Here is a 24,968-nt window from a genome sequence, read left to right as displayed (position 1 = left end):
ATGAATAGGGGGTCATAGGTCATCTCATCCGCCTGCTCTTGTTAGTCCAGCTGATGAGCAAAGTGAGTGTAAAGGGCAGATGGGAGCAGGGACAGTGCTTCTCTGCACAAACCCCACATATAAAGGGTCCATCACAAGGGAGGGCACAGAGCTCCCTTTCTTTAAATAAGAAGCAGAGGGGAAATCCTCATGGTGGATGCTGCAGTGAAGAGAAGCCTTTTCATCCGGCTGTTTCTTTTTCTTTTCTTTTTTTTTTCTTGAGTCTTCTCCACTGGCTGCGTTAATTACAGGGCCCGGGGCTGCACTTTGAGCTCACTGCGCTCATGCATGCTCTTGAGAAAAAGACGCGCGTCTGATTCTCACGACACATAAAAACCACACACAAATGTGGCTGCGCGCGCCCGCGCCGCGCCGCGCCGTGACGCGCGGACGCGCCATGCACGAACCAGCAGAACCGGTCAGTCGGCTGCTCGGAGACATTCCTCTCTGTCTCCAACTACCTCAGACCTCAGACGCACAGCACCGGATATAAAGCGCTTGTTTTGTTGCTTTTTTTTTTTTTTTTTTTGCTTTTTTTGGGGGAGTTTTATTCCGCACATGAGGAGGACGAGGAGCGGCTCTCGTGCCGCCAGACCGCAGTGAAACTTTTGACGGCGCGCTGAGGAAGACGCAGGACGCACAGCCTGCGCGCGGCTCACCGAAGACGATGGGAGCCCTTCACTAGATCCACTCCAACACGTAAACATCATGGCTGTGGACGGTAGGACGCTTTCCGTATGAAACGTGGTTTCTTTTCTTTTCTTTTCTTTTCAAAACACGAGTTTGTTATTTGAAGTCCACAGTTGCAAAGCCAGTTTGGCGTGTAAAGTGGTCGCAGCTGCGAGCAAAATGTCCCTTTCAGGGTAATAAAGAACAGATTGTAGGAGGTTAAAAACATCACTTAACAGCTGTAATTCAGACTCTTTTGTTAAATTACAGAGTAATATGCTATAGTTTGACGGGATAACTGTACACTCAGTGCTGCATGGACACAGAGTAACATAGAAATGTGTTTTTGAGGGACACAAAGGACGCAGGGTGGTCTGGTGATGGACACAGACATGGTGCTGAAGAGGACAGCTCACAGGGAAAAACACACACACACACTAGTCACGTCATAGTGCTCTGAAATCTTAAAGTTTGCCTTTAAAGTTCAGATGTGCAAGAAAGAGAGAGACTAATATGTTGCTCCTGGTGCCAAAGTCCGAATTTTTAAAAACATCATTAAAGATGCTTTAATCTGAAACTTTAAATACCCGGCACCCAGGCAAGGCTGGATTCCTCACAGTTTGTTTAGTAATTTTCCTTCTTCTAATGAAAGTGTTTTCCCATCCGGCAGTTTATATGTGTGTTAGTTAATGAGAACATTTTCTTCCCATTGATGGAAAAAGAAAAAAACCCAGAGGCAATGAAAAGCAAAAAGACTCAGACAAGTGGTCTTAATCATGCATATTAAATCCATGAAAAGGGCACATTTGTTTTTACAGCAGCTGCCTGAATCAGTAACACGGCAAGAAAACATTCACATGCACACGGTTTGGGAGTAAAATCTCAAAGAAATAAAAGAAATCGCACAGCAAGTTTTCTTCATAATAACCTGAAGCTGCTGGTTTGCCTTGATGATTGCAGGACTCGGTTCAACTCGGCTCTCAGTGGGGAGACGTTGAATGACAAACGGAGAGACAACGGAAGAAAAGCGAACACGCTCTTTCATCTCCTCAAAACCCTCCCTCCCTCTGACAGTCTCTCCTGTTCTGTCCTCTTTTCAAATTGTCTTAGTCAACTCAGGACGGCGAGAATACACATTAACACACACACACACACACACACACACACACACACACACACACACACACACACACACACACACACACACACACACACACAGCTGCACGCATATCTTCAAACGCAGTAAGAAAATCCTCCCAATCTGGCACATGAATCCATAATGACCGGTGGCTTTCTGCCAGAATCTGTGCCAGTAACAGCATGTTTACTGTAGTTCCACACTCTCTTTAATTACTGAATGTTGGGAAGCCACCTGCTGTTGAGTGGGCCTGGATGTCTGCCTGCAGGCCTCCTCGTAATGATGAGAAAGTGGCTTGTCTCGAAGCTCTGACAATCGCCGACAAGCTTTTCACAAAAGTAATTGTGGTACCTGAACGCTGACTTCGGGGGCTTACCCACCAGCTTGTCCAGACTCAGATAACTGAGCGTTACATCATATGTGTTCAGTGTCAGCAGAGCAAGTCCAAGCTTGTGTTTCAAAATGAGCTCACCCTCAAATGACAAGGTGTCCAAAAGGGTTAAACTTTGCTTTTTGTTTTCAAGTCACGCAGAGTGAAGGCAGTGCAGGCAGGTCTCACCCTGTTTCTTTTTTTTTTTTTTTTTTTTTTTTTTTTAACCTTGTCAGCAGCTCTGACTGGCTAATCATTATACCTCCTTCCTTCATCTTTTCAGCTGCGTCAAGCTTCAGTTTCTGCAGGCCGGCTGTGGAGTACCGGGCTCTGCCTGAGGACTTCAAACACCAGCTGAGTCGACGGACAGGTGGGAATCTAACCTGGCACGACGGGCGCGGGCAGAAAACTGCAGGAGGCAGAACAGTGAAGCTGCTGCAGCAGCCGGGCACAGAGGCCCTGCAGGTACCGAACACCGACACAACCTCAACACGTCCAGCAGCACACACCTGGCTGGTGGTGCGACGAGACCCTAGGGGTCTTCTTCATTCTTGAAGATCAAGGCGATGTGGTTCTCTGAGCCTCATTAAGCTGATGGTGTTTGACAAAATGTGACACCGCACTGAAGTGTGAGGTTATTTCTTCAGAAATAGGAAGATAGCCGCTGTATTCCTCAGTGTTTTAAACTTGTTACTGAGTGCACCGGCACTAAAGATGCAGTCGTCATTTCAATGAGATTCGAACAAGCACAAACTCTGCTGCTAAATTACTCCAGACACACACACACACACACACACACACACACACACACACACACACACACACACACACACACACACACACACACACACACACACACACACACACACACACACACACACACACACACACACACACACACACACACACACACACACACACACACACACACACACACACACACACAAAGACTATGCCGAGGTCACAGTATTACTCAGTGTAAACAGAAAAGGACCTATGAGAAGGATCAAGGTAGTCGGCCTCCATCCTTCATTTGAAACAGCACTTGTTGAAAAAAACATGAAATGTTAACACTGCCGGCAGAAATCACTGCACACATGAATTAGATTTCATCTTTTAGAGCAAAATATAAACTTGATAGTTATAAAGCTGTAAATGTATTTGAGAAAGTGGGAAAAAAAATCTTCTTAACCATTGTTTTGTATGGCTCTGATACTGTCAGTTAAAGGCCTCATTAAACCACTTCAGACCTGATGTAACGTTTGTGTTTGTCTGAATTGTATAGTTGAATGTTGCACTTTGGTTATTCCCAAAGTCAATTCCAGCCAGTCATTATAAACAGTACAGTTGAAAATGATGGAAATTGGTCTTTTTCACACACACCTACAAGACATGTCAGGAACACTTCCTGTGGACTGGCAGTGACAAGCAGTAATATGAGAACATGTTCATGAATCCTTCAAACATAGGCGCTAGATTAAGAAAAAGATACTTGTTTGACTTAAAACAACTAATAATTTGCGGTGTCGTATTAATTACCTGCCGACAAGAAGTGTTAAACAGTGTTCTGCATCTTCATCCTCCCTGTCATCCTCGATTGGCATTTTTTATCCAGAGTCATCTTGTGTTTTGCAGTTGGATGAATGAGCTGTTTTTCAAGAAGAAGAACAACAACAACAACCCAGTAAAAGACACATAAGAATACAGATCATTCATGCTTGTGTTTAAACATAAAACAATATTAAAAAAAACTTTCAATCAAAACATCACCATATATTGAATATATTAAAGATACTATTTGATTACTGATTGAGACTAAGGCACACCACTTACTCATGTTTACTCAGACATCATTTACAATGCTAAAATAAATGTATTTGAAACTGTATATTATCTGTTCCACACTATTATTTTATAAAAGTTATGCAAATAGTTGTCATGCTTACTCAACAAGACTTTGAAGGCTGTTTCCTCCTTTCTTAATGATTTATGAATGCACATAGATGACCCTCGCTGGCGCTCACCAACTCCTCTATCAGATTTTTGTGCAGGAAAGTCTCAAAAGAAAAGCATCATCGTCTGGCAAATGCAACCGGTCACCATCCATTGTTGCAAATGGGCACTTTGTTAGCAGAGAATGGAAGCCTCTCTTCCCGGCGGGTCGCTGGGCTCTAACAGCCTTTTAGCTCGGCTTTAAATAGCACGAGTCCTCTACAACTCTAGCGGTGCCGTTCTGCATCACCACAGAGTCTGAGTCTTGAGTTTGATATTGAATGCTGCTGATAGCATCTATCCTGCGATTCCGGTTGAAGGATAATAAGCAGCAAGCTTTTATTTAAAGACCCTTTTTTTTTTTTTTATGTGAAACATGGTCATATCTGCTTCCAGCTTAAATTAAATTTCCTCATTATCTGATACAGCATTGTCTCCATTTATGCTGCAAACTGGCCTCATTTAAAACCCTCGGTTACAAGTCAGAGAGCCGGAGCCTTTGTCTTCACCCCATAAAAGGCTCTTTAAAAGGCTGTTATGAGCTAAAGCTAAAGCTGCAAACACATAACTGGGCTGGGCTGATAACAGAGTTGTATACAAAGCATTGTTTGTTTGCTTCAATCCTCTTGGATGCACTTTGTGTGGCTGCCGGATGGTTTTGGTTTATGGAGAAACGTGAACTTAATCAGTTGGGCGCATTTGTGCTGAGGTGTGAAACGTATGGAGTATTTTCACTTCTTTCACAGTTCAGCTTCTCCACACTCACTTAGTTGTATTCACTTTTTTTGGGGTTTGTTTTCACATATTGTAATCAGTTTTTCTCTGAGCACCAGTCTCTTCTCAGTCACAGTGCACTGTTTGGGTTTAAGAGTGATCCTCTAAACAAGCTTTGAAAACTCCTGTTTCTCTCTAACTTTTCTGTTTTCCAACTACATCACACCTAGACTGTAAAAAAAACAAACACACATTTTAACTGCTATATGACTGCCTGCTTTTTTAAACAAAATGATTAATAAGAAGCCTAAAGAGTCATATTTTCTTTCCATAAAATGTGTACGATTGCAATATAATTGATGTCATTTGGGATTTTGGGACGGACACTTTTCACTTTTCGTGACTTGATTTTCTTCTTATCAACCAATCACTATTTTATGTTAAGGATTAGTTACTTTTATGATAATTCAGAATACGTTTATCTCTGCAGGAGCTTAAATCTCCAGTGAAGTGTTACAAAAGAGAGGATGTGCAGTGGGAAACACTGAAGCAATGCAAGTGAAAACAAAGGAAAGGAAATTTAAAAGTCAAGGCTGAGAAATTCTATATTCAAACTTTTGACTCTGAATGATATTTCTGTCCTCATTATTTAGACGCTCATTAACTGCATGTTGTGCCGCAACAAGAAAACAATGCTGATCATTTCTGACGTGTTCTCTGGGAAAAAAGCCTCCGCAGTGCTGAAACCACTGATACAAACAGTAACCACTGCAGCACCACAGACATCCACCCATCCACCCGTCCGTCCGTCCTTATACACTATACCTGCTTTTATCCAGACAATAATAACCAGGAGATTTAGAGGCTTTCACAACCAACAGTGGATGAGAGGCAGGGTACATCCAGGACAGATCACCAGTCCAACACAGAGCGACACATCATCAGGCACACAACATGTCTCTGTATAAGATTAAAAAACAAACAAACATGTATTTTAATCATAAAACAAGAGGAAGAATGTGCAAACTCTAGACAGAAAGGTCGTATCAGCCGTTGGATTTAAACCAGGAGTGTTCCACGGTAGCGTACGTGTGACTTTGCTTTCATTCAACACATATGTGAGTTCGTCTTTCTCACTTGTGAACTGCATCCTAAACTCATTTTATCCGGCTGAGAGGTATGAAGATATTGCTGAAGGGCTTAAAGGAGTGGAAAAGACAGCAATGCATATTTTATGAAGGGATTGAAATCATATTTATCTCCACCAGAATCTCAGTGGCTACAAATACCACAGTTCTCCTGTTATGACATGTGATGTTGATGCAGAGTCGGCTGATCTGCTTTCTGGGAGGCCAGACAACCACATGTGTCTGAAAAATATATCTTCAGAGCTTTTGCGTAACCTTTCTACTACAGTTTGCCTCATTTCAACCACCCCAATTGAGTAGTTTGTGTCATCCTGCATGGAATTTTAAATATTTTCATCCATCTTGTTATTTTCTCCTCATCACCAGCTATAGACTGTAGATGAAGGCAGGTTAAATCAAAGCACACACAGGGAGATCATGCAACCTTCGTGCAGAAAAGCCTCCCAAAACTTCACTAGTATAATTTACCCGATTAGCGGTGAGCATTTCACAAAGGAGACATATTTAGTCCTAATATGGGGATTATTTCTGGGTGATTTTTTTGCCAGCCACAGTAACACTGTTTAACTCACAGTTCAACATGTCGCTGATCATGTCTGAAATGTATTAACTGGACATCGCAGGCTGATATTGAGACGAACGTGAAGGAAAGATAATACTTAACCGAAATGTGGATTTTACGTTTTATATAGTTTTGTACTGTTTCAATCATGTTAGAGATTCTCACGATTATATCAGGTCCCAAAAGAGTTGAACCATAGTTTGAGGATCAGTGGTTTAGAGTCTTAAAAATTCAACTTTCTGGATCTGCGGAGGTTCTGAAAGCATCAAGAGAAAACCCACGCAGGCAGGGAGAACATGCAAAGTCCTGACAGAAAATCCCTGTAGAGCTGCAGATTCAGAAAAGGAACCCTGCTGACCACAGCCCCGTGACCATGAGTCTGATTGGCTATAGAGACGACCGATATTAGGCCCATTTGAGCGTCTTTTCCAGAGAACGTCATTAATAGTTGATGTTTGTTTAATGAAGTCAGAAATAAGCGTACTTTTTGCATCTTCACATCTTTCTTGGGTGAGGATTACTTTTACTTTGTTATAAAGTCAGTGTACATAATTTTTGATGTCAATTTTCTAACACACTTATTTTAATTTGGATTAAAATGTAACATGCCACTGTATCAGAGAGATCATTAGTGCACTTGAGCATGTTAAGCAGACCTCCAGTGACTCCTAAAGCCTTTTCTCATCTTGCAGCGAAGACGGTCTTGAGTTGGAGAAACGCTGAGCCTGCTAAATTTTTAAAACTGATTGGCTGATCAAAGCCTGAGTCTGATTGCTCCTCACAGTTTCCGCCACAGTTTTACATCCTGCACATCTATAAGATTAAAGAGCCGGATCATACGATCACGCGGTTCAGGAGTTGCTTTGTTGACGCTGCTGCCGCGGCGGCGGCGTGTTTCGCCGGTCGTCCAAACAGCTCCGACGCTCGCATGCACGCCGAGCGTTTCATCTGCATGCACATCTGGTCCTGATCGTCCCTGTGTGCTTTAATCAGCGCCGTCTCGCTCTTGTAGAGGACTTCTTCAGCGGGTTTGTCTCAGGTAGTTGGAGTACCTGTGTACACCTGCTGTGTGAGTAAGTGAAGCAAAGTGTCCGTCCTCACGGATGCTTCATTAATCAGGCCTCATCCGTCGTGTAGCGTTAGGATGTCTGATGACTCAGTGGCAGATATGAGAGAGTAACACAACTTTAAACAGAGTACCGTAGTAACTTGGTTACTTCAGTGGTGTTTGAGCTCACTGATGCCATCTGGAATGTATTTCCAAGTCATTAGTGTTATTACTATTAGAACGACATAAAAAGAGGCTTACATTTTCTGCATTACAAAATTGATGTTAGAAAGACCAAGAAATGTCTTTTTCAATCCAACTACTAATTATTATTTATTGAATATCACTGAAAAGGGCAACGAGTATACCAATATTTCAGTGCTATTAGGTTTTCGTTGTCTTATTTAATGTGATAAAGTGACCATATTTGTTAAGTTATACGCTTCACAACAAATGTAAGTCAACGTTTAGTAAAAGTCAACAGTTCACTTTCATTCAGAGAATTTTAACTGAATTCTTGAAACAGCTCAGTCATTTTGTTTTCAACATTGGGTGACACGGTGGGGCAGCGGCTGAGTTTTGTCGGCTGAACATACTGGTTGATTGACCTTTGTGGAGTTTGCATGCTCAATGAACTGGTCACACTTTGTTGGAATGCAATTTAAATCTCCTTTTTAATCTGTGTTTTGAGTCACAAGAAAGTACGGTACACACTTGGTTGAGCGTCAAGTTAATTAACTGATACTGAAAGTTTATTTAACGGAAGCCTTATAATTTTAAATGATCCAAAAATGTGCCTCCTTTCTATTTGTGGAAAATAAATTGACATCTCCGTAACCAGATTCGGATAAGCTTCTCAGAGATTAATTAATGTGCCGCTTCACACCGAGGGTCTCTGAGAATCAAAGGTACAAAAATAACTTTAAAATTGTTTGAATTTAAAATTGTGTGAAATCGGACCCTCAAAATATCAACTTACTTCTCAAAATGCTAAATACGCTTGTATTTAAACTCAAAGTTGTGTTCCTGTATTATTCTCCTTAATCCAACTCTAAATCTCTATCCAATATCATTAATACACTTCAGGAGGAATTTGTGATTCAGGACTGAGCATAAGTGTCTCATTGGTGACCATGTTAACGTCTTTGACTCCACAGAACAAATGTGCTGTTTTCGGTGGTACTCAGTTTAATCACTTTCTCTAATGTAGAGTAAAACTTGAAGTGAAATCTCTCAAATCTGAACAGGAGTATGAAAAAAAGATCTATTGGCAGGCTTGTTTGCTGATATCAACTTTGCATCTCTTTATAGGTAAAGACACTGGTTAAAAGTATTTGCCACCTGCAGAAGTCTTGTTGTTTTTTTAACAAGCTGTTTTTAGAAGTTCACCCTTCCAACTCAAGAAAAAAGTCTGGTACAAAACTACATATTCAAACGTCTGCCAGTGAGAGTTTTGTGAATTACAGCAGCTAATTGAATAGAAAGGGCTGATTATGTGTCTTCATTTTAATCACTGTGTATATGTGATATTTCTACCTTGAAAAACTAAACCGAATCAATAAAGTAATTTAAATTAGTTCCAAAATAAAAGTCTTATTAATCTGTAAATGGGCCCGCGGGCTACATAATACAGGTACGAGACCCACATGTGCCAGTAGTCCATGTCTGCTTCAATATATCCATCCTCTCAGTATTAATCCTATCTTCTTCTGTGTTAATCAACAGTATCGCTCAAGTGACAATTATGGGATTTATCACACGAGCCCGACTCAGCCCAGCCTGATCCGTCCCGTCGTCCTCTGGTCGCAGCAAGACGTCTGTAAATGGCTGAAGAAACACTGTCCACACAACTACCTGACCTATGTGGAGGCGTTCTCCCACCACGCCATCACAGGTGACGGAGCTAAAAATAAGAGACTCGTGTATAAAATGTCACGACGGTGGTGTGAAGGAATAAACGCTCCTCTGCTTCAACCTCTCAGGCCGCGCGCTGCTGCGTCTTAACGGAGAGAAGCTGGAGAGGATGGGTTTAGTGCAAGAAACGCTTCGACAGGAGCTGCTGCAGCAGGTTCTGCAGCTGCAGGTGCAGGAGGAGGGACGCAACCTGCAGCTGCTGAGCAGAGGTGAATCCTGACCTCAACCTCTCATTTCTGAGGAGGAAATTTGATTTGTTAACAGAGTTAAATCAACATTTTTGTTTGTTGTTAGAATATATTGTCACAGTTCCTACAAGTGTAATTTAAAATAAAGTTTAATCGATTTGGACCTTATGATACGATACAGTGGGAAATGAAACAACAATTTGCAATACGGTGTGACATTTCCATGTGATAACATCATTTTACAGAAAGAGACCAATGAGAAGCATTAATATTGTTAAAGTACAGACACACAAAAGTGATGCCTCAGTTCTGCACAGTAACTTGTTTTGTGGCAAAAGCTATCAACGATTGTGAGGTCATTTTCATTGTTTCAGTACACCTGGTAAATTACAAAAAAAAAAGCTTCAAATGTTTTGATTCTCCTCATTGGTCTGCTTCAAAAAATGGGCATGAATATTTTGCAAGATATGTTCTGAATAACTGCATCAAAAAATTCTCATTTCGTTGGTTTTGGAAGCGTGCAAAAGAAATTCAACAATAGGGAGAAGACAGGTACCGCCTGGTGGGGTCATCAGTTCATCACAAAGAAAACAGAGAGAGAGACAAACTCTCACATCCACACCCACGAACAATTTAACAAGAATAGCCAGAGAAAAGAAAGGCACACAGAGGACAGAACATACAAATTCCTCACAAAAAGTCCCAGACTTTATAATTGTGTGTCGTGAGAGGAGTCTGTTCCGAACAGACCTCTAATAAAAACACAATGTAAGACAGCAGACCTCATGGGATTCCAAATGAGATGGAAATGAAATGCAGACCTTCAGGGTCAATATATGGAGACGAACAAAACTATCCGACAAAACATGTTGGAATTGCAACCATTTTTATGCAAAGTCTCCATATTTCAGCAGACAATTCACCACGAATGACTATTTTAATACTTGGCTGAGATTGCTTTGCAGGTAATGTATGCTTGAAGTTAGAAATCCATGGACACCATCAATCCTTTCCTTCTTTGTGGTGCTTTCTGCTTCAGTTTTACCTTCAACAAGGGAACAACATGCTCCATCGGGTTGACATCTGGTGATTAACATGGCTAATGAAGAATATTCACCCTCTTTGCCTTTAAAAACTCCTGGGTTGCTTTTGTGGTATGTTTTGGGTCATTGTTCATTTGTACTGGGAAGCGCCTTCCCATCAAGTTTTCTGAAATTGACTGAATCGGGAGACCGTATTTCCTGATAGAATATGAAATTCATCCTACTGCATCTGTCTTCTGTTACATCAATAAATTCAATTCAATTCAATTCAATTTTATTTGTAAAGCGCTAAATCACATCAACAAACATCTCAAAGCGCTCTTACAATGATAGAGAACAACAGAACCCAACTAAACACTAAATATGTAAATAATAAACGAATACTCGTCACGGTTGAAATCATGCATACCCAACCATCTCACTGCTTCCACCCCTGCTCCAAACCTTCTCCACACTTTTCTCTTGCCATTATTTTTCCCTTTTTGCAGCTCTGAAAAAAGGTATTTGTTTTCCTGTCTTTTTGCAGGCTCCTTTGGGAAGATCTCATAGCTGGAAGAAGTGGACTCTTGTGTGGGATCTTCATATAAAATATCAGCAAAAGACTGAAATGTGATCATTGAGACAAAGTCATCCAGCGAGCCGTGATGTCCAGAATAAAGTTGTTGACTGGAAGCTGGCAGCTCTTTATTCTCTCTCTCTGCACGATCAACAGACTTCGTCTTTACAGACCGACTGTGATGGAAAAAGCATCTTGACAATCTGTTTTGTCAATTTATATGTTCTGTAATTAATTGTTATTGTAATAACATACCCTGTCCTCTCTGTGAAGATTTTTTTTTAGGTGTAAATAAAACGTTAATAAAGAAAAAGATGACGAGTTTTGGTGTTTTTGCCACACTGGGGGCGTCATTGAATTGATGAACTACATTACCCACAATCCCTCGGAGGGGTGAGCTCGACTCCATGGCTGTAAGCTGCCGGCTCCGAGGTCGCAGGATCCCAACAGAAGCGGCGTGCGGGGAAATAATGTCGTCCTGCTCGGACAGGTACCTGACACCATCAGTTACTATTTCATTGTCTGTTTTTTCATTCTTTATATCGAAATAATTCAGTCGCTTTCTGCGTTTCCCCCCCCCAATAGTCCGCAGCAGCAGCGTCCTGCTCATGTAACCATACTGACACATCCTCGTCTTCCTCCTGCTCCAAAACACCAACATATCATCCATATATCAATTAATATAGCCACATCAGCTTCATTCTCATGTGCCTTAAATAACTGAGCCATGAGGTTTGGTATTAGTGCTGAATGTGGTCAAACACGGAGCTCTTCAGAAGCAGGTTGGCTGTGCGTCACAGACTCGTCAATAAGAGAAAAACCTATATAAAAACAAAACAACCTTTAATATGTCTTGTCTGCTTGATAATGCACTTTTTACTCTTATTTACTTTTTGGGGGAAATTACCACATAATTGTCAGTCTAAAATCATTTTATATCCAGGTCATTTCATTTAAAGTGCCGACACTACATGTAGAAATACAACATAACCTTGAGGGCAACTATATTTTTTAGGATAAATGGCTAAATAAAAACACAAAGCTTTATATCTGCCTAATATCTAATGGACATCACTTATTACGGGACTCAAATACATTTATTTAGATTGATGGAGAACTGCAACAAGCAGTGATCCATCGATCCATTTGGTGTGACCTTTCCATGTTAAGGTCGCAGGAGGCTGGAGCTGGTCCCAGCTGACTGGGTGAGAGCAGGGTACATCCTGTACCCATCTCCCCTCCATCACAGGACAAACACAGTCAGACAGTCACAACTACTCCATTTCAACAGTTAGTCTTAAACGTAGGAAACAATAGTGCTTTGAGAAAACCTGAGAGAGCATGCAAACATCCCAGAGAAAGACCTCCACACCGAACCCAGCCTCCAACCGGTTATCTGTAGATGTGAGGTGAGAGTGCTAACCACTACAGCATCCTACTGCCCTGAAACATAACCTCAAGTGTGAATATTGTCTTTGGAAAGTGATGACTGAGAGATGGTGTCTGTGTTCCTCTGGACTGTTTTGTTGAATTTTGTTTATTGTTTAAAGAACCACGCTGCATCTCTGGCTCTGTCGTGCTGTTTTTCTGTCCGGTTCGTGAACTCTGAGCGGATGAATCCGAGATGTTCGTCCTGTCCTCTTTTGGTTTATGGGTGCCTCTATTAATACCAGCCAAGCAGCTCTTTGGTGTTACAGTGATCCTCTTAGCGTCCTGTCACACAAACACATAGCGTGGGAGAGAAAGGACGACACATGGGGCAGAAAGGAGCCGGGTTTTCACGCCGATGTCTCGCAGATACACAGATGTGAGAAGTGAACACAGGCTGGGAGCAGATCTTTAATTTACACTCGTTCGCCGCCCCCGGCCACAGTGTCGAGAGCATCTTGCTGTTGTTTTTGGTTGGTTGCCACAGCAACAGGCGAGCTGGAGGGCAGCAGGTTGTCGTCTGAGGCAGACATGACTCTGCTGGACTGCACTGGAGCCAGAATCTCAGGGTGCTGGTCCCTGAGAACTGACCGCAGGTGAGATTGGACTGAAATCTGTTGTTTCTTTTCACTTCATTCTACCACAAAGCTCACACCTCAAAACTCTCCGATACGTGTTCGCGTGCTATAAATAGTCTGTAAAGAAGGGGTTGCTGGGAGGTCAGAGGAAGTGCCGGATCTAGGTTAGTTTGCAGGGATTTTGGAGGGAGACCACACTTTCCTTGCCGTGTGTCATTACTGAACATGTGAAACTGCTTCGGTTGAACTCGCAAAACACTCATTAGTCACCCGTTCCATTTACACTTCGCCTCATCTCGTATTCATAGTTATTCACCATGTACAGAACGAGAGCAGAGATACTAATTTAACTGCTAATTACTGCCAGTAGGAATCCAGGAGTGTCCTCTTTCGAGTGTGACGCACAGACTAAGCTGACTTTTGGGTGTTCTGTAGTGAACAGAGCTGTGGCAGTCTAATTTTATTCTCGGCTACTGAATTTGCTCTACAGTATAATTGGTTATCTGTAGGCTGCTGTAGAGAAAGTCAATTCAGAAGTATTCAGGTTATTTCCTTTATATATAAGCTCCAAAGAGATATGGAGCAACTGCAAGTGATGTTAAATAATCAAAGGTAGCAAAGTAAAGAAACGAAACACAATTAAACTTTAATTTTCAGACGGGTTAATTTGTCCAAACAGCCACGAAATGGCATAATATTTCCACAAAGTCGCCCACCTAAAAAAGACCGCAACCATTAAATGAATAAAAACTAAATAACCAGAAAGACAGTGTGTGCAAACTCAAAACTGACAAAGCTTCCGGGTCGAAGCTGCCGACCTTTTTGTGTGAAGTTTGCATGTTTCCCCCTGACCTTGTGTGGGAATTCTACCTTCTGCATCCTGAAGACGCACTTCTTCAGTTAATTAGTGGCTGTGAATTACCCTGTCGCTGTTTGCGGTGTCCTCTGTGATCACTCTGTGTTCTGCCTTGAGATGGATGGTTTCCTTGGTTTTGCAGCTTTTATACAAAGTGTGCACTGTAATTTCTTGTGTGGCTTTAATCTAATAGATATGTGTGGCCAGCAACCTGCAGAATACAGAACACAAGAAACACAGAGGGTCTCTCTCTCTCTCTCTCTCTCTCTCTCTCTCTCTGTCTCTCTCTGTCTCTGTCTCTCTCTCTGTCTCTCTCTCTCTCTCTCTGTCTGTCTCTCTCTCTCTCTCTCTCTCTCTCTCTCTCTCTCTCTCTCAGGCTGTGACATGCTCTGCTGCTGTTTGTTGTTTTGCAGTGGGAGTGGGGAGGACTCGTTGGACCGGCTCCTGCCCCCAGCCGGGGCCCCTCGCAGGAAGAGCACTACCTCTTCGAGCAAAACAGAACCTCCTCTGCTCCGCACCGGCACCCGAACCATCTACACTGCCGGCCGCCCCCCCTGGTATGACGAGCACGGTGCTCAGTCGAAGGAGGCCTTCGTCATCGGTATGACAGTCGGACTGTTTCTCCTCTACCTTCTTGTGAAGTCGCTGCTCCGAGCTGCAGAACCTGTTCCCTTTACGTCCTGGTCGTTCTCATATGGCTTTAGTGTCATCACACGTACGCCAGTAGACAACATTAGACACACTCCGAAAAACACACATAATGGTCCTTTGAAATGCTGCATGCGTCTGCAGGACTGTGTGGGGGCAGCGCCTCAGGGAAGACCACCGTGGCCAACAAGATCATCGAGGCTCTGGATGTGTCGTGGGTGGTGCTGTTGTCCATGGATTCCTTCTACAAGGTGAGCGCGTCACACACGTCAGTCCTTCCTCTTTTGTTTCGAGTCATTACGGATTATCCGTTGGCTCGCCATAGAGACACGTGGTCGCCTCTGGGAGAAGATGTTTTGTTTTTGTAAGGAGCGTTCATGGTGACAGCACCTCCGAGCGATCATTATAGAGCTGTCACTGGTTCCACTTAATAAGAGGTTTAGGCTGCCTGAAAATTACAGGGTAAAATATTTAGTACAAACACGCATGCTGCACCAGTGACGGTGTACCTTGGTGATCTTTGTATGAATATGCGGTGATAACTTTGTGTTGATGAGAAAATAAATTATACTGGAAAGCTTCTAATGATTCATCAATCCGCCATCATCTTCTTCGCTGATATATTTAGTTTATGATCGTTGAGAAAACCTACACCTGGGAACAACATGCAAACTCCACGTGAAAAGAACCAGTTGCGAGGCCGCGAAGTACTTTAAAAACTATTCAGAGACATATACATTATGTATTCTTCCCATGAGTATGAGCCCATCTGTGGTGTTCCTCAGGTTTTGTCCCCTGACGAGCAGGCCCTGGCCGCAAAGAACGACTACAACTTCGACCATCCGGGTGCGTTCGATTTCGAGCTGCTGGTGGCCACTTTGAGAAAACTGAAGCAGGGGAAGAGTGTGAAGATCCCCGTGTACGATTTCACCACCCACAGGAGGCAGAAGGACTGGGTGAGTGGGAATTCATCACGCGCAGGTACTTCTTAACAAATAGAATAAAAATGCTGCTTGCAACTTTCTGCATCTTCTGCCGGGTTACTCTTTCAAAGCTGAAACTATTAAAGTTGAACAAAATGTGTTTGCTTTTTAAAAAAAAAAACATGTTCTCAAAGAAACACACTGCAGCTTTAATCTTAAAAAAGCTGAAATGACTCCACACAAAACAGCTTTCTTCTTCTAAGACCTGCGTCTCCCTCCTCTCTCTGCAGAAAAATGTGTACGGTGCCAGTGTAATCATATTTGAAGGAATTATGTCTTTTGCGGACAAAGAGCTTCTTCAGGTGGGACTCTTTTATTTCTCTTTTGAAGAATTCTCAAGTGAAGTGAAGCTCCAGGACTTGTCGTTTTGTGCCGGAGCGGCATTTACTCTCTCTTCCACCTGCAGCTCCTGGATATGAAAATCTTTGTGGACGCAGACTCAGACATTCGGCTCGTCCGCCGGCTCCGCAGGGACATCACAGAGCGCGGACGGGACATTGAGGGCGTCATCAAGCAGTACAACAAGTTTGTGAAGCCGGCCTTTGAGCAGTACATCGAGCCCACCATGAGGCTGGCAGACATCGTCGTGCCCAGAGGTAAAAAAAAAATAAAATATATATAAACCTAATCAAGTAAATTCTGACACACGATTAAATCTGCTGCACAGAAGAAGAAAAAACAGCAGAACCTGCGTCCGAGTTTGTCTGACTGACGTTTGTTTCTAGGCGGCGGCAACATGGTGGCCCTCGATCTGATAGTCCAGCATGTGCACAGCCAGCTGGAGGAGGTGAGTTACCCAGAGAGGGTGGCGCCACCTTGTGTACAAAAGCTGTAACATACAGATTCAATCACACGTTTTGTAACTTTATTTTGAAAAATTTTATTTGGAAAACGTTGAGGCACCTGATTAGAGAAGTGATGCCTAAATTTACATTTGCTCACACTTTTCTGGTCAAAAACAATTAAAAAAAAATAAATAGAAAAAATTGTCAAATAGTTGTGGTGAGTGTGATGTGAACACAATAAATTTTGAGTTGGTCTCATAGACTTCATGCTCATAATAATTCCCTGTTATTTTGCTTCTGGAAGGAAAAACATGAGACTTGAACTGGAAAAAGAAGTTGATCAGAAGTAAATTCAAAATGTTTCTTAGAAATCTCAGTGATGAGGTTTTCAGAGCTCTGCAGCAAAATTAAAATCAATAAACATGGGAACCAAAATGTGCCAGTAGCCCTCTGGAAACACATTTTTAGCAGAAGACATGGATATTAAACAAACTTGTTTCAATTCAAATAAGATTATTTACATTAAAATATATTTATATTTTTATTAGGCATCAGTGACTGAGTCATACAGTTTCTAAATTTTGTGTTAACACAATATAGACAGTTAAGAGAGTTGCACAGTCCCTTTGCACAAAAGTGACAGAAAGATAACAACAGATACATTTGTTTGATCCCACACTCAGTGAATTACAGACAACAAACTGAGTGAAATATAACTCATTAAACAGGTCAAAAGATGTAAAGATAAGGCATAAAATATGGTGAATAAAAATGCGTGTGTTTGCCCCTGCATGAGGCCCAATACTGTCATTAATCACAGTTAATGGTGATGATCTTGTGAAGAATTTCTTCTGTGTTATTTCTCAGCCTTTCTCTGACCCTTTTTTTTTTTAATGCAGCGTGAGCTCAGTGTCAGGTACGCTGATACCTAATGTGACTTTGTTCCTCTGCTTGTGATTAGGAAACTTTTCATCCACTCATTGTACACAAATGATCGTCACTCTGTGCCTCGTCTGTCTTTGTGCTTGAAGTTTTACTCTTAAATGAACATCTGATCTGAACACCCTCCCCTCCGCTTCAGGGCGCTCCTGGCCTCTGGCCAGCAGACGCAGCCGCTGCCTCAGACGCTCAGCGTGCTGGAGAGCACGCCGCAGGTCAGGGGCCTGCACACCATCATCAGGTACCTGTGCGTGCGTGCGTGCGTGCGTGCGTGCGTGCGTGCGTGCGTGCGTGCGTGCGTGCGTGCGTGCGTGCGTGCGTGTGTCTCTGCACCGCAGCACAAGTTTATAAAAAAAAGTTTTTGGTTTTTTTTTCCTCTAGGAACAAAGAAACCAGCCGAGACGAGTTCATTTTCTATTCAAAGAGATTAATGCGTCTTCTCATAGAGCACGCACTGACATTTCTACCATCTCAGGTGAGTTCACGCTAAATAGTATTCATCTGTACTTTTGATCAAATGCTCAGAGGAAACACTATTAACACACTTTTGTACAATATGGAGCACACCTCAAGGCTCCTCCTTTTGAAAGAGGTGTATTTGGCTTCAATGCAATGTTTGGGAAAATGAGCAACCCTACAGTGAGTCCATAGAGCTTTCATAAATCTGATGGATCTCACAAGAAAACAAAGCTTGAGAACCAGAGACTTTAATTCACTGTTATGGTTTACTTATTTCGCCCTAAACAGCAATTTCATGACTAGCAAGTGACTAGCCTTTAGGCAGAGTGCTTATCACCTAAAGATAATCGTATCACCTGTTTCCTTAGAAAGAGTTCCTGGTTCTCCTGTCTTCCCTCCCGGATGTCTTGTTTACCTATATGCACTCATATAAAAGAAGATATATGAATCCTGATAATGACATGACTGAATGCACAGTTATATTAGTATATTTTATATTAACATACAATGAGCAGGTTTGAGTGAACAAACTCTTGTTCTTCTCCTCTCAGTCATATGTAGTTCAGACTCCTCAGGGCCACGAGTACGAGGGTCGCAGTTACAACGGTAAAGGGGTGAGTGGGGTTTGTCTTTCCCAAAGCTATTGTTGCCTCTCATCTCCGTGTCTCTGCGCTCGTTTCGCTCATTCTGCTGCGTCGTCCCCACAGATCACCGGCGTGTCCATCCTGCGGGCAGGAGAGACCATGGAACCCGCTCTGAGGGCCGTGTGCAAGGACGTCCGGATCGGAAAGATCCTCATCCAGACGAACCTCGACTCCGGCGAGCCAGAGGTACAAGAAAGGAGTAATTATCTCTAAAAATGACAATAGACATTGGGGGTTTTTTTTTGGTTTTTTTTAAGGTAGATAGATCAGGGTGGAGTTTTTCTCAGCAGAGCCTAATAAGCATATTCTTCTGACAATAGTGAATCTGTTCTTCAGATGTTAGAGGATTATATTCATCTCTAGTCCTGTTCTGTAAGTCAGTCAGCGAAGTGAGTCAGAACAGTGAGTCAAAGTCCAAGTTATTGATAAATTATTATTATCAAACCGGTGAAGTGCAGAGGCGTGTGCAGGGAAACAGAATTAAATATCAAGTCTATCTGGTTTAATTGAATCCAGTTTCCATTCTCGAATCTCTTCTTATGTCACTACAACAACAACAACAAGAAGAAAATGTCATAAGGCTACAGAAAATCACAGTCAGTTACCGATAAGTCGTCAGTAACTGTAACATTACAGAAACGTCTTCACAGTGCAACGTCTCGAAGATCACATCAAACGGACACAAGCGTTCTTGATTGTTTGGGTTTTTTTGTCTTTTTATTTATTTCTTCCACATGATGTGTGTCTCCGTGGTAACTACCCTTCCTGCTTCTGTAACCATGGTAACCGGTCTCCTCCTCTCTGGCCTCGCCAGCTGCATTACCTGCGACTGCCCAAAGACATCAGCGAGGATCATGTCATCCTAATGGACAGCACGGTCTCCACCGGCGCTGCGGCCATGATGGCCGTACGAGTCCTGCTGGTGGGTGGAGATTAACCTCATTATCCCTCTGTACGACCACGACGGCAGTCCTCGGTCACCAACATGGTGAAATACACTGACGAGTCTTCCTCAAAGTCTGACATGTCTTCTAAGATTTGTTTTTTGTTTCTTCAAGCAGAAGGAGAATCGCATAAAAATACACAGTTGAGACATTATTCTTATTTTTGGTTGCCTCATTGCAACATTTTAGCATCATTATTATTATTATTATTAATATTATTATGATTATTATTCCAAGTTATTATGACTGCATGAGGCGGTAAGTTAAGCTGCAGTAGAATATATGGAATTGAAAAGCACCTAGAAACGAAGAGTACTGCCATTTTACCTTCTTTGACATCTGCAAACCATCGTTTAGGCGTTGCAATGATTTTCAGCTGCATTTCTGTTGCGAATAACTGCAGATTGCAGCCGTCGGGTTAAAGAGGTTCGGGTGACAGCAGAATATTATCTCAGTCTATGTTTGATTGCTGACATGACTGACCGCCGTCGTCGGTGACAGGCTCTCACTGTACACCTACTTGGTAGGTGGAGATTAACCTAATCATCCCTCAGTGAGGCTACAATACAACACCCCACCCCAAAGGTCAGGCTGTTGTGTTTTATTGCTCATCTCATGTCCTGAGACGTTCGTCATTTGTCACGGTTAGAGCTCACCAGCGTCAAATCTGCTGAAACTAAATGCCAAATCGATTCTCACGTCACTTTACACTCATTAATTGAGCGTCCAGTATCGCCTGACCGCCGTCCCTCTGGCGTGTGTCCGAGCAGGACCACGAGGTGCAGGAGGAGAAGATCATGTTGGTGTCGCTGCTGATGGCGGAGCTCGGTGTCCACTCTGTGGCCTACGCCTTCCCCAAGGTCAAAATCATCACCACGGCGGTGGACAAAAGCCTGGACGATTCTCTACATGTGATTCCTGGAATCGGTAGGAAAATACACACACCATCATCATCATCATACTTCTTCTCCTTCTGCATCTGTACTACAAAAAAAGTATTTACCCGAAGTGGAATTTAGGTTTATTTTTCCAGGGGTGACAGCTCATTTTAGTTCAGAGTTCTCATGCATCTCAATTAAATTTGCATTTGCTCAAGACAGAAAAATCACAACATGCGTACCCCACAACATCTCTAAATGTTCCCCTTTTGTTTTAATCTGAAGAAGTGCTTTATGACAAGTTCATGAAATATATATTTGTGGAACCTGAAATAGTTTAAATTTACAAAGGAAAAGAAGTGAAATTAGGCAGTTACACACAAACTGAATAACGTTTCTGCCATAAAACACAATGACGTGTAAAAACCCTCATTACTACAAAATGCGCAACAAATGATCAAACCTTTTTTTTTCCAAATCTCCAGAAAGAGCTGAAATGAATTGATCTCAGCAGCAGAGTTTCTCTGCAGTCTGTCGTGTCTCGAGACACACAATTTCTGCAGTTTGTGAATAAAGCAGAAACACCCGGGTAATGTTATTGATTATGAAAGGTGTCTGGTAACGTTTCTTTTGTAAAAAAAAAAAAAATTGTTGGACATTGCAAGTTCATCCAACTGCAACAGAGACCCACTGGTGGGGTCGTAGGTGTGACACCCCCAGTTAAACTACCACCAAACATATTAGGAGAAATAGACAATACTGTCCAACCACTACACGGCCTTGTCATAGATTTTTTTCCTAAAGGAACTAAATGGCAGCCGACTGATGTTGAAGCTTCTTGTGGTTCCTGTAATTCTTTAGATAAAAAAACCTGTTTTATTGTTTTCAGTGGTGATTATGTCATTTCTGTCATCACTACACTCTCTTTATTTATATCGATAAGAGTGAAGCTCAACATGTACAGGGCGAACATGCAGACTCTGTAGAGAGCGTCCCTGAGCTCAGGCTCAAAGTGGGGATATTATTAGGTTTCGCGTCCCCTTCTGATGTCTCTGTTGTGTCCTTTCAGGAGACTTCGGGGACCGTTACTTTGGGACGGACGGCTCTGACGGCTGGAGCGATGGGGAGGACGAGGAGCAGGTGTCATACTGACTCAAACATCGGTTCAGGAAAGCGAAAGAAAAAAAAAAACCCAACTCGACTATTTACACTCTTGTGTGTCCTCCTCTTCAGGCACTGACTCACAAAACTTTTGCTATGTCCGCCGTTGTGTACACTACATGCTATTTTGTACTCCTATTCAACCACCGAGTCTCAGTCCAGCCGTGTGCACGCGGGATACACCGACCTCTTCCAATACTTTCATAGAGAAGAGTCACAGACGTAAAACGGTGCCATTGCCTTTGCGGTACAACAATGCAATAACATTAACACACTAAAAGGATGTGATGCAGGACCGGGTTGCAACAGCTGTTCTTACATCCAGCTCTTCAGTTTCAAACACAGATTAATATCTAGGTCAAACTAAATCAGGAAACAACCATCTGGATGTCCTTTTGTGGGTGGAGCACATGGTTTGACCTTGTCCACATGTCAAAGTGGACATGACACTCATCAACCCTCCTAACGGAGGTCGAGCATCTTCATCATTGGTGTGTGAGAATGGTAAATGTGACTGACAGTGTAAAACACTCTGAAACTGCTGAAGCGGTGAAAATGCACCATCAGTGAAGTCCATTTACTGTTCCATACCGGCATTATATGAGCTGGATCCGATCCAGACGCCCTGCACATGTCCCCGGTCCATCACAAAGACCGTCACCCATGGACAGACTCGCTTCTGCAGCCGGCCGAGTCACTGATGAACCTGACAGACGTGTCCTTGGAGCGTGGGGAGTCAGAGCGCCTTGTAGACACAGGGAGAACATGAAAACTCCACACAGACGTGTTTGCAGCGATTAGAGTCCGAGTTGAGGATACAGTGATGGACGAGCGAGCGTAAACAGGGAGCGAGAAATGAGCTCAGTGTGATTCTCCGGGCAGCAGGTCACGTTTCATCATGTTACCAAACCAAAGTACAACCAAGTCATTCAGCACACGCCAAAGAAATGGTGAGACATTATGGGAAGCAGAAAATGGTTTCTCGAAAGGAGACGCTTTAATGAAGAAACAGATTTCAGCCTCATGGTGGTGCTAGATGAACAGTCCGAGAGTCTCCTGGACATTCGTCCGTTTTCCTGTGTGAGTAGAAGAAGAATGACTGGTGGCCGCCACAAATCTTTCAGCCGACAATCACTTTCATTTAAAGCTTTACTTTGAATAATTTGAATGTTATTTAGTACCTTCACTGTTCACAGTTCCAAAGTACATACACACAAACACAGCATCTACAAAACAATCACATTTCTTTTACTTTAACATTTCGGTCGAACAAACAAACAAACAACACCAGAAGCATAAAGCCCGCCCCATTTGTGGTCCCCGATAAAATAACAGAAAAAGACAAATGTGTCAATGGTGGGACAATAACACACAAACTGTTTTATTTCAAGACAGAAAAGGGAAATCAGAGTTGACAGAGAATCAGACTGGAGATCACAGCTGCTTCCTGAGCGAGCATCTTCAAGATGAAATAAAGTTTTTATTATTTATTCACTCATGATAATAATCGTCCAGAGATTCTGCAAAGCAATAAAGTTTTCTCCTCCGTTTCACAAGGAAGAAGTGGCACAACTCTTGAGCACTTTTAGGCTGATGGTTTCAGGAGACTTTGAAATCACACAGGATTCACATATATCGTCACAACATGAGAACGTTTTCAGTTTATGAACAGCTGCTGCGGCCGACCTCAGGGGGACAAGCTGTGAACATCCATTTACACTTTCTGCTGCTCCAAAAATACTTTTTTTTTTTTTTTTATATTGTATAACAGTGTACACTTACTTCTACTGTAGAGTAGTTGTCAGAAATTTTATATTAAAGATGAATCACAAAGGAGAGTTTTTTTTGTGATTTGGAGTAAAATTGCAATTTTCTTTTCACATTGAGGAAAACTGAGATGATGCAATAAATTAATGATTCAACTGCAGATTTAATTTCCAGTCACTACAGCTGCTGGTGGATTATGTGTGTGTGTGTGAGAATGTTAGATTTTTTATCAGCGAGGTCACAAAGGTTCAGGCAGATGTTAAAGAGGAGGTGAAAGTATTGGCACCTCCCATTCAACAGTCAATTACAACCAAAAGTGCTTTAGTGATTTTTTTCCTTTGGGATTGCAGCATCACTGAGACACAGAAATGCTCCTCGCCAAAAGATCAGTGACACAACAAGAATCATTATCTGTCTTAATGCAAGCTGAACAGCATTAGCATCAAGGCCACAGCTTGAGGGGGACTTCTGGGAACATACTAAAGGCAACAAAAAGAAGATCAGGGTTTGAGCGACATTACTCTGAAGAGAAATGTGAATTTCCAGATTGCACTTCACTTTTCCAGATAATATTTTTTGGGGAAAAGTGCATGGAATGTTAATGTTACACTACCTGAAAAAAAATCTCATTCCCACTCATTTCCATCAATTTCCGACTCGCAGTTGCCTAAATCGATCACACCAAAGTCAATATATTTACAAACAAACTGGAATTTGTAGTTATCAGACTGTGTTTATGTTTTGCTGACTGACGTCATCTTCGGAAGCCTGCGTGCAAGGGTTCCTGGGATATCGAAGGTGGCGTTGCTCAAGCAAAACTATTACTATTTGACCGATTCAGCCCAAAAAAAAGCCAGACTTTCTCAAAGAAATTGTATTCAAGCCACGACAATAGTCTTGAATGTTGTTAAACTGATCGTTAATTGTTTCCCAGTGCGAATGGAGATCTCGGGAGATCGAGTGTACAAACGGGATCTTGTGACACAATGTCTCTGGAACCTTCTGGAGTTTCCGTGACCCAATATGTCAACAAACCCGGGGATGTTCTGCCAAATTTAAATGCTGGAAATACGTGTTTGCATGAGTTTAATGACGAATTTCCTTCAGAAAGGTATTGACAATGTATTAGAGATGCACATCAACTGGGTCTAAATTTTTTTTTTTTTTTTCCTGTGTGGATTATGGTACAGTAACTTTAACATTTTCAAGATCTGCTCGTATCGCTCTCCTCTCTAACAACGTTAAAACCTAATAAAGTAAAGTAAAGATCATCATTATGCACGAAAACCAAGTTTATCAGCTTTGTTCTGAAGAGTTCACAGACAGGCTCCGCTCTGTGATGTTGTCTCCGGCCTGTAGGGGTCAGTGTAGTTCATCTTGAGCTTGGTTCAGTGTGATTTATAACCAGTGTCCCCGAGAGAGAAGTGCTCAGTGCGGTGCAGGAGACTCACCTGAATCACAAGTCAGAGCTTTTACATGCTGAGCGGCTGCTGGAGGATTTCGCCAACTGAATTCAC

The 24,968-nt window shown here is 42.4% G+C and overlaps 2 protein-coding genes across 3 annotated transcripts; both read left to right on the top strand.

Moving 5' to 3' along the window:
• Nucleotides 1-62: 62 nt before the first annotated feature.
• samd10a (sterile alpha motif domain containing 10a) lies at nt 63-11,701 on the top strand. 2 transcript variants are annotated; one of them, XM_080468767.1, is made up of 6 exons: nt 419-760; nt 2,500-2,681; nt 9,406-9,574; nt 9,663-9,803; nt 10,694-10,747; nt 11,352-11,682. In XM_080468767.1, the coding sequence occupies exons 1-5, from the start codon at nt 748-750 to the stop codon at nt 10,732-10,734; spliced, it is 546 nt and encodes a 181-aa protein (XP_080324893.1). In that variant the 5' UTR covers nt 419-747; the 3' UTR covers nt 10,735-10,747; nt 11,352-11,682. The 2 variants fall into 2 exon arrangements, with proteins under 2 accessions (XP_080324894.1, XP_080324893.1); XM_080468768.1 differs by lacking the exon at nt 10,694-10,747 and having other exon boundaries at nt 63-760; nt 11,352-11,701.
• An 87-nt stretch (nt 11,702-11,788) lies between these two features.
• uckl1a (uridine-cytidine kinase 1-like 1a) lies at nt 11,789-23,610 on the top strand (the record flags this gene model as incomplete). The annotated part of the gene is made up of 15 exons (XM_080470343.1): nt 11,789-11,871; nt 14,657-14,844; nt 15,036-15,142; nt 15,677-15,847; nt 16,105-16,176; nt 16,281-16,470; nt 16,600-16,661; nt 17,559-17,575; nt 17,741-17,839; nt 17,980-18,073; nt 18,609-18,671; nt 18,765-18,887; nt 19,516-19,623; nt 20,416-20,572; nt 21,593-23,610. The coding sequence occupies 15 exons, from the start codon at nt 11,789-11,791 to the stop codon at nt 21,673-21,675; spliced, it is 1,617 nt and encodes a 538-aa protein (XP_080326469.1). The 3' UTR covers nt 21,676-23,610.
• Between the last annotated feature and the right edge of the window lie 1,358 nt (nt 23,611-24,968).

This window comes from Lipophrys pholis, assembly GCF_963383615.2.
Source record: "Lipophrys pholis genome assembly, chromosome: 8".
In the NCBI taxonomy this organism is placed as follows: domain Eukaryota; kingdom Metazoa; phylum Chordata; class Actinopteri; order Blenniiformes; family Blenniidae; genus Lipophrys; species Lipophrys pholis.
This window is presented reverse-complemented; position numbering and strand designations above follow the sequence as displayed.

What these genes read in the sequence shown, in the direction of transcription:
- samd10a (XM_080468767.1), top strand. An exon ending in CGGGCACAGAGGCCCTGCAG is followed by an intron (nt 2,682 to 9,405) that starts GTACCGAACACC and finishes GTTAATCAACAG; the next exon opens with TATCGCTCAAGTGACAATTA. An exon ending in CCTGCAGCTGCTGAGCAGAG is followed by an intron (nt 9,804 to 10,693) that starts GTGAATCCTGAC and finishes TCCATATTTCAG; the next exon opens with CAGACAATTCACCACGAATG.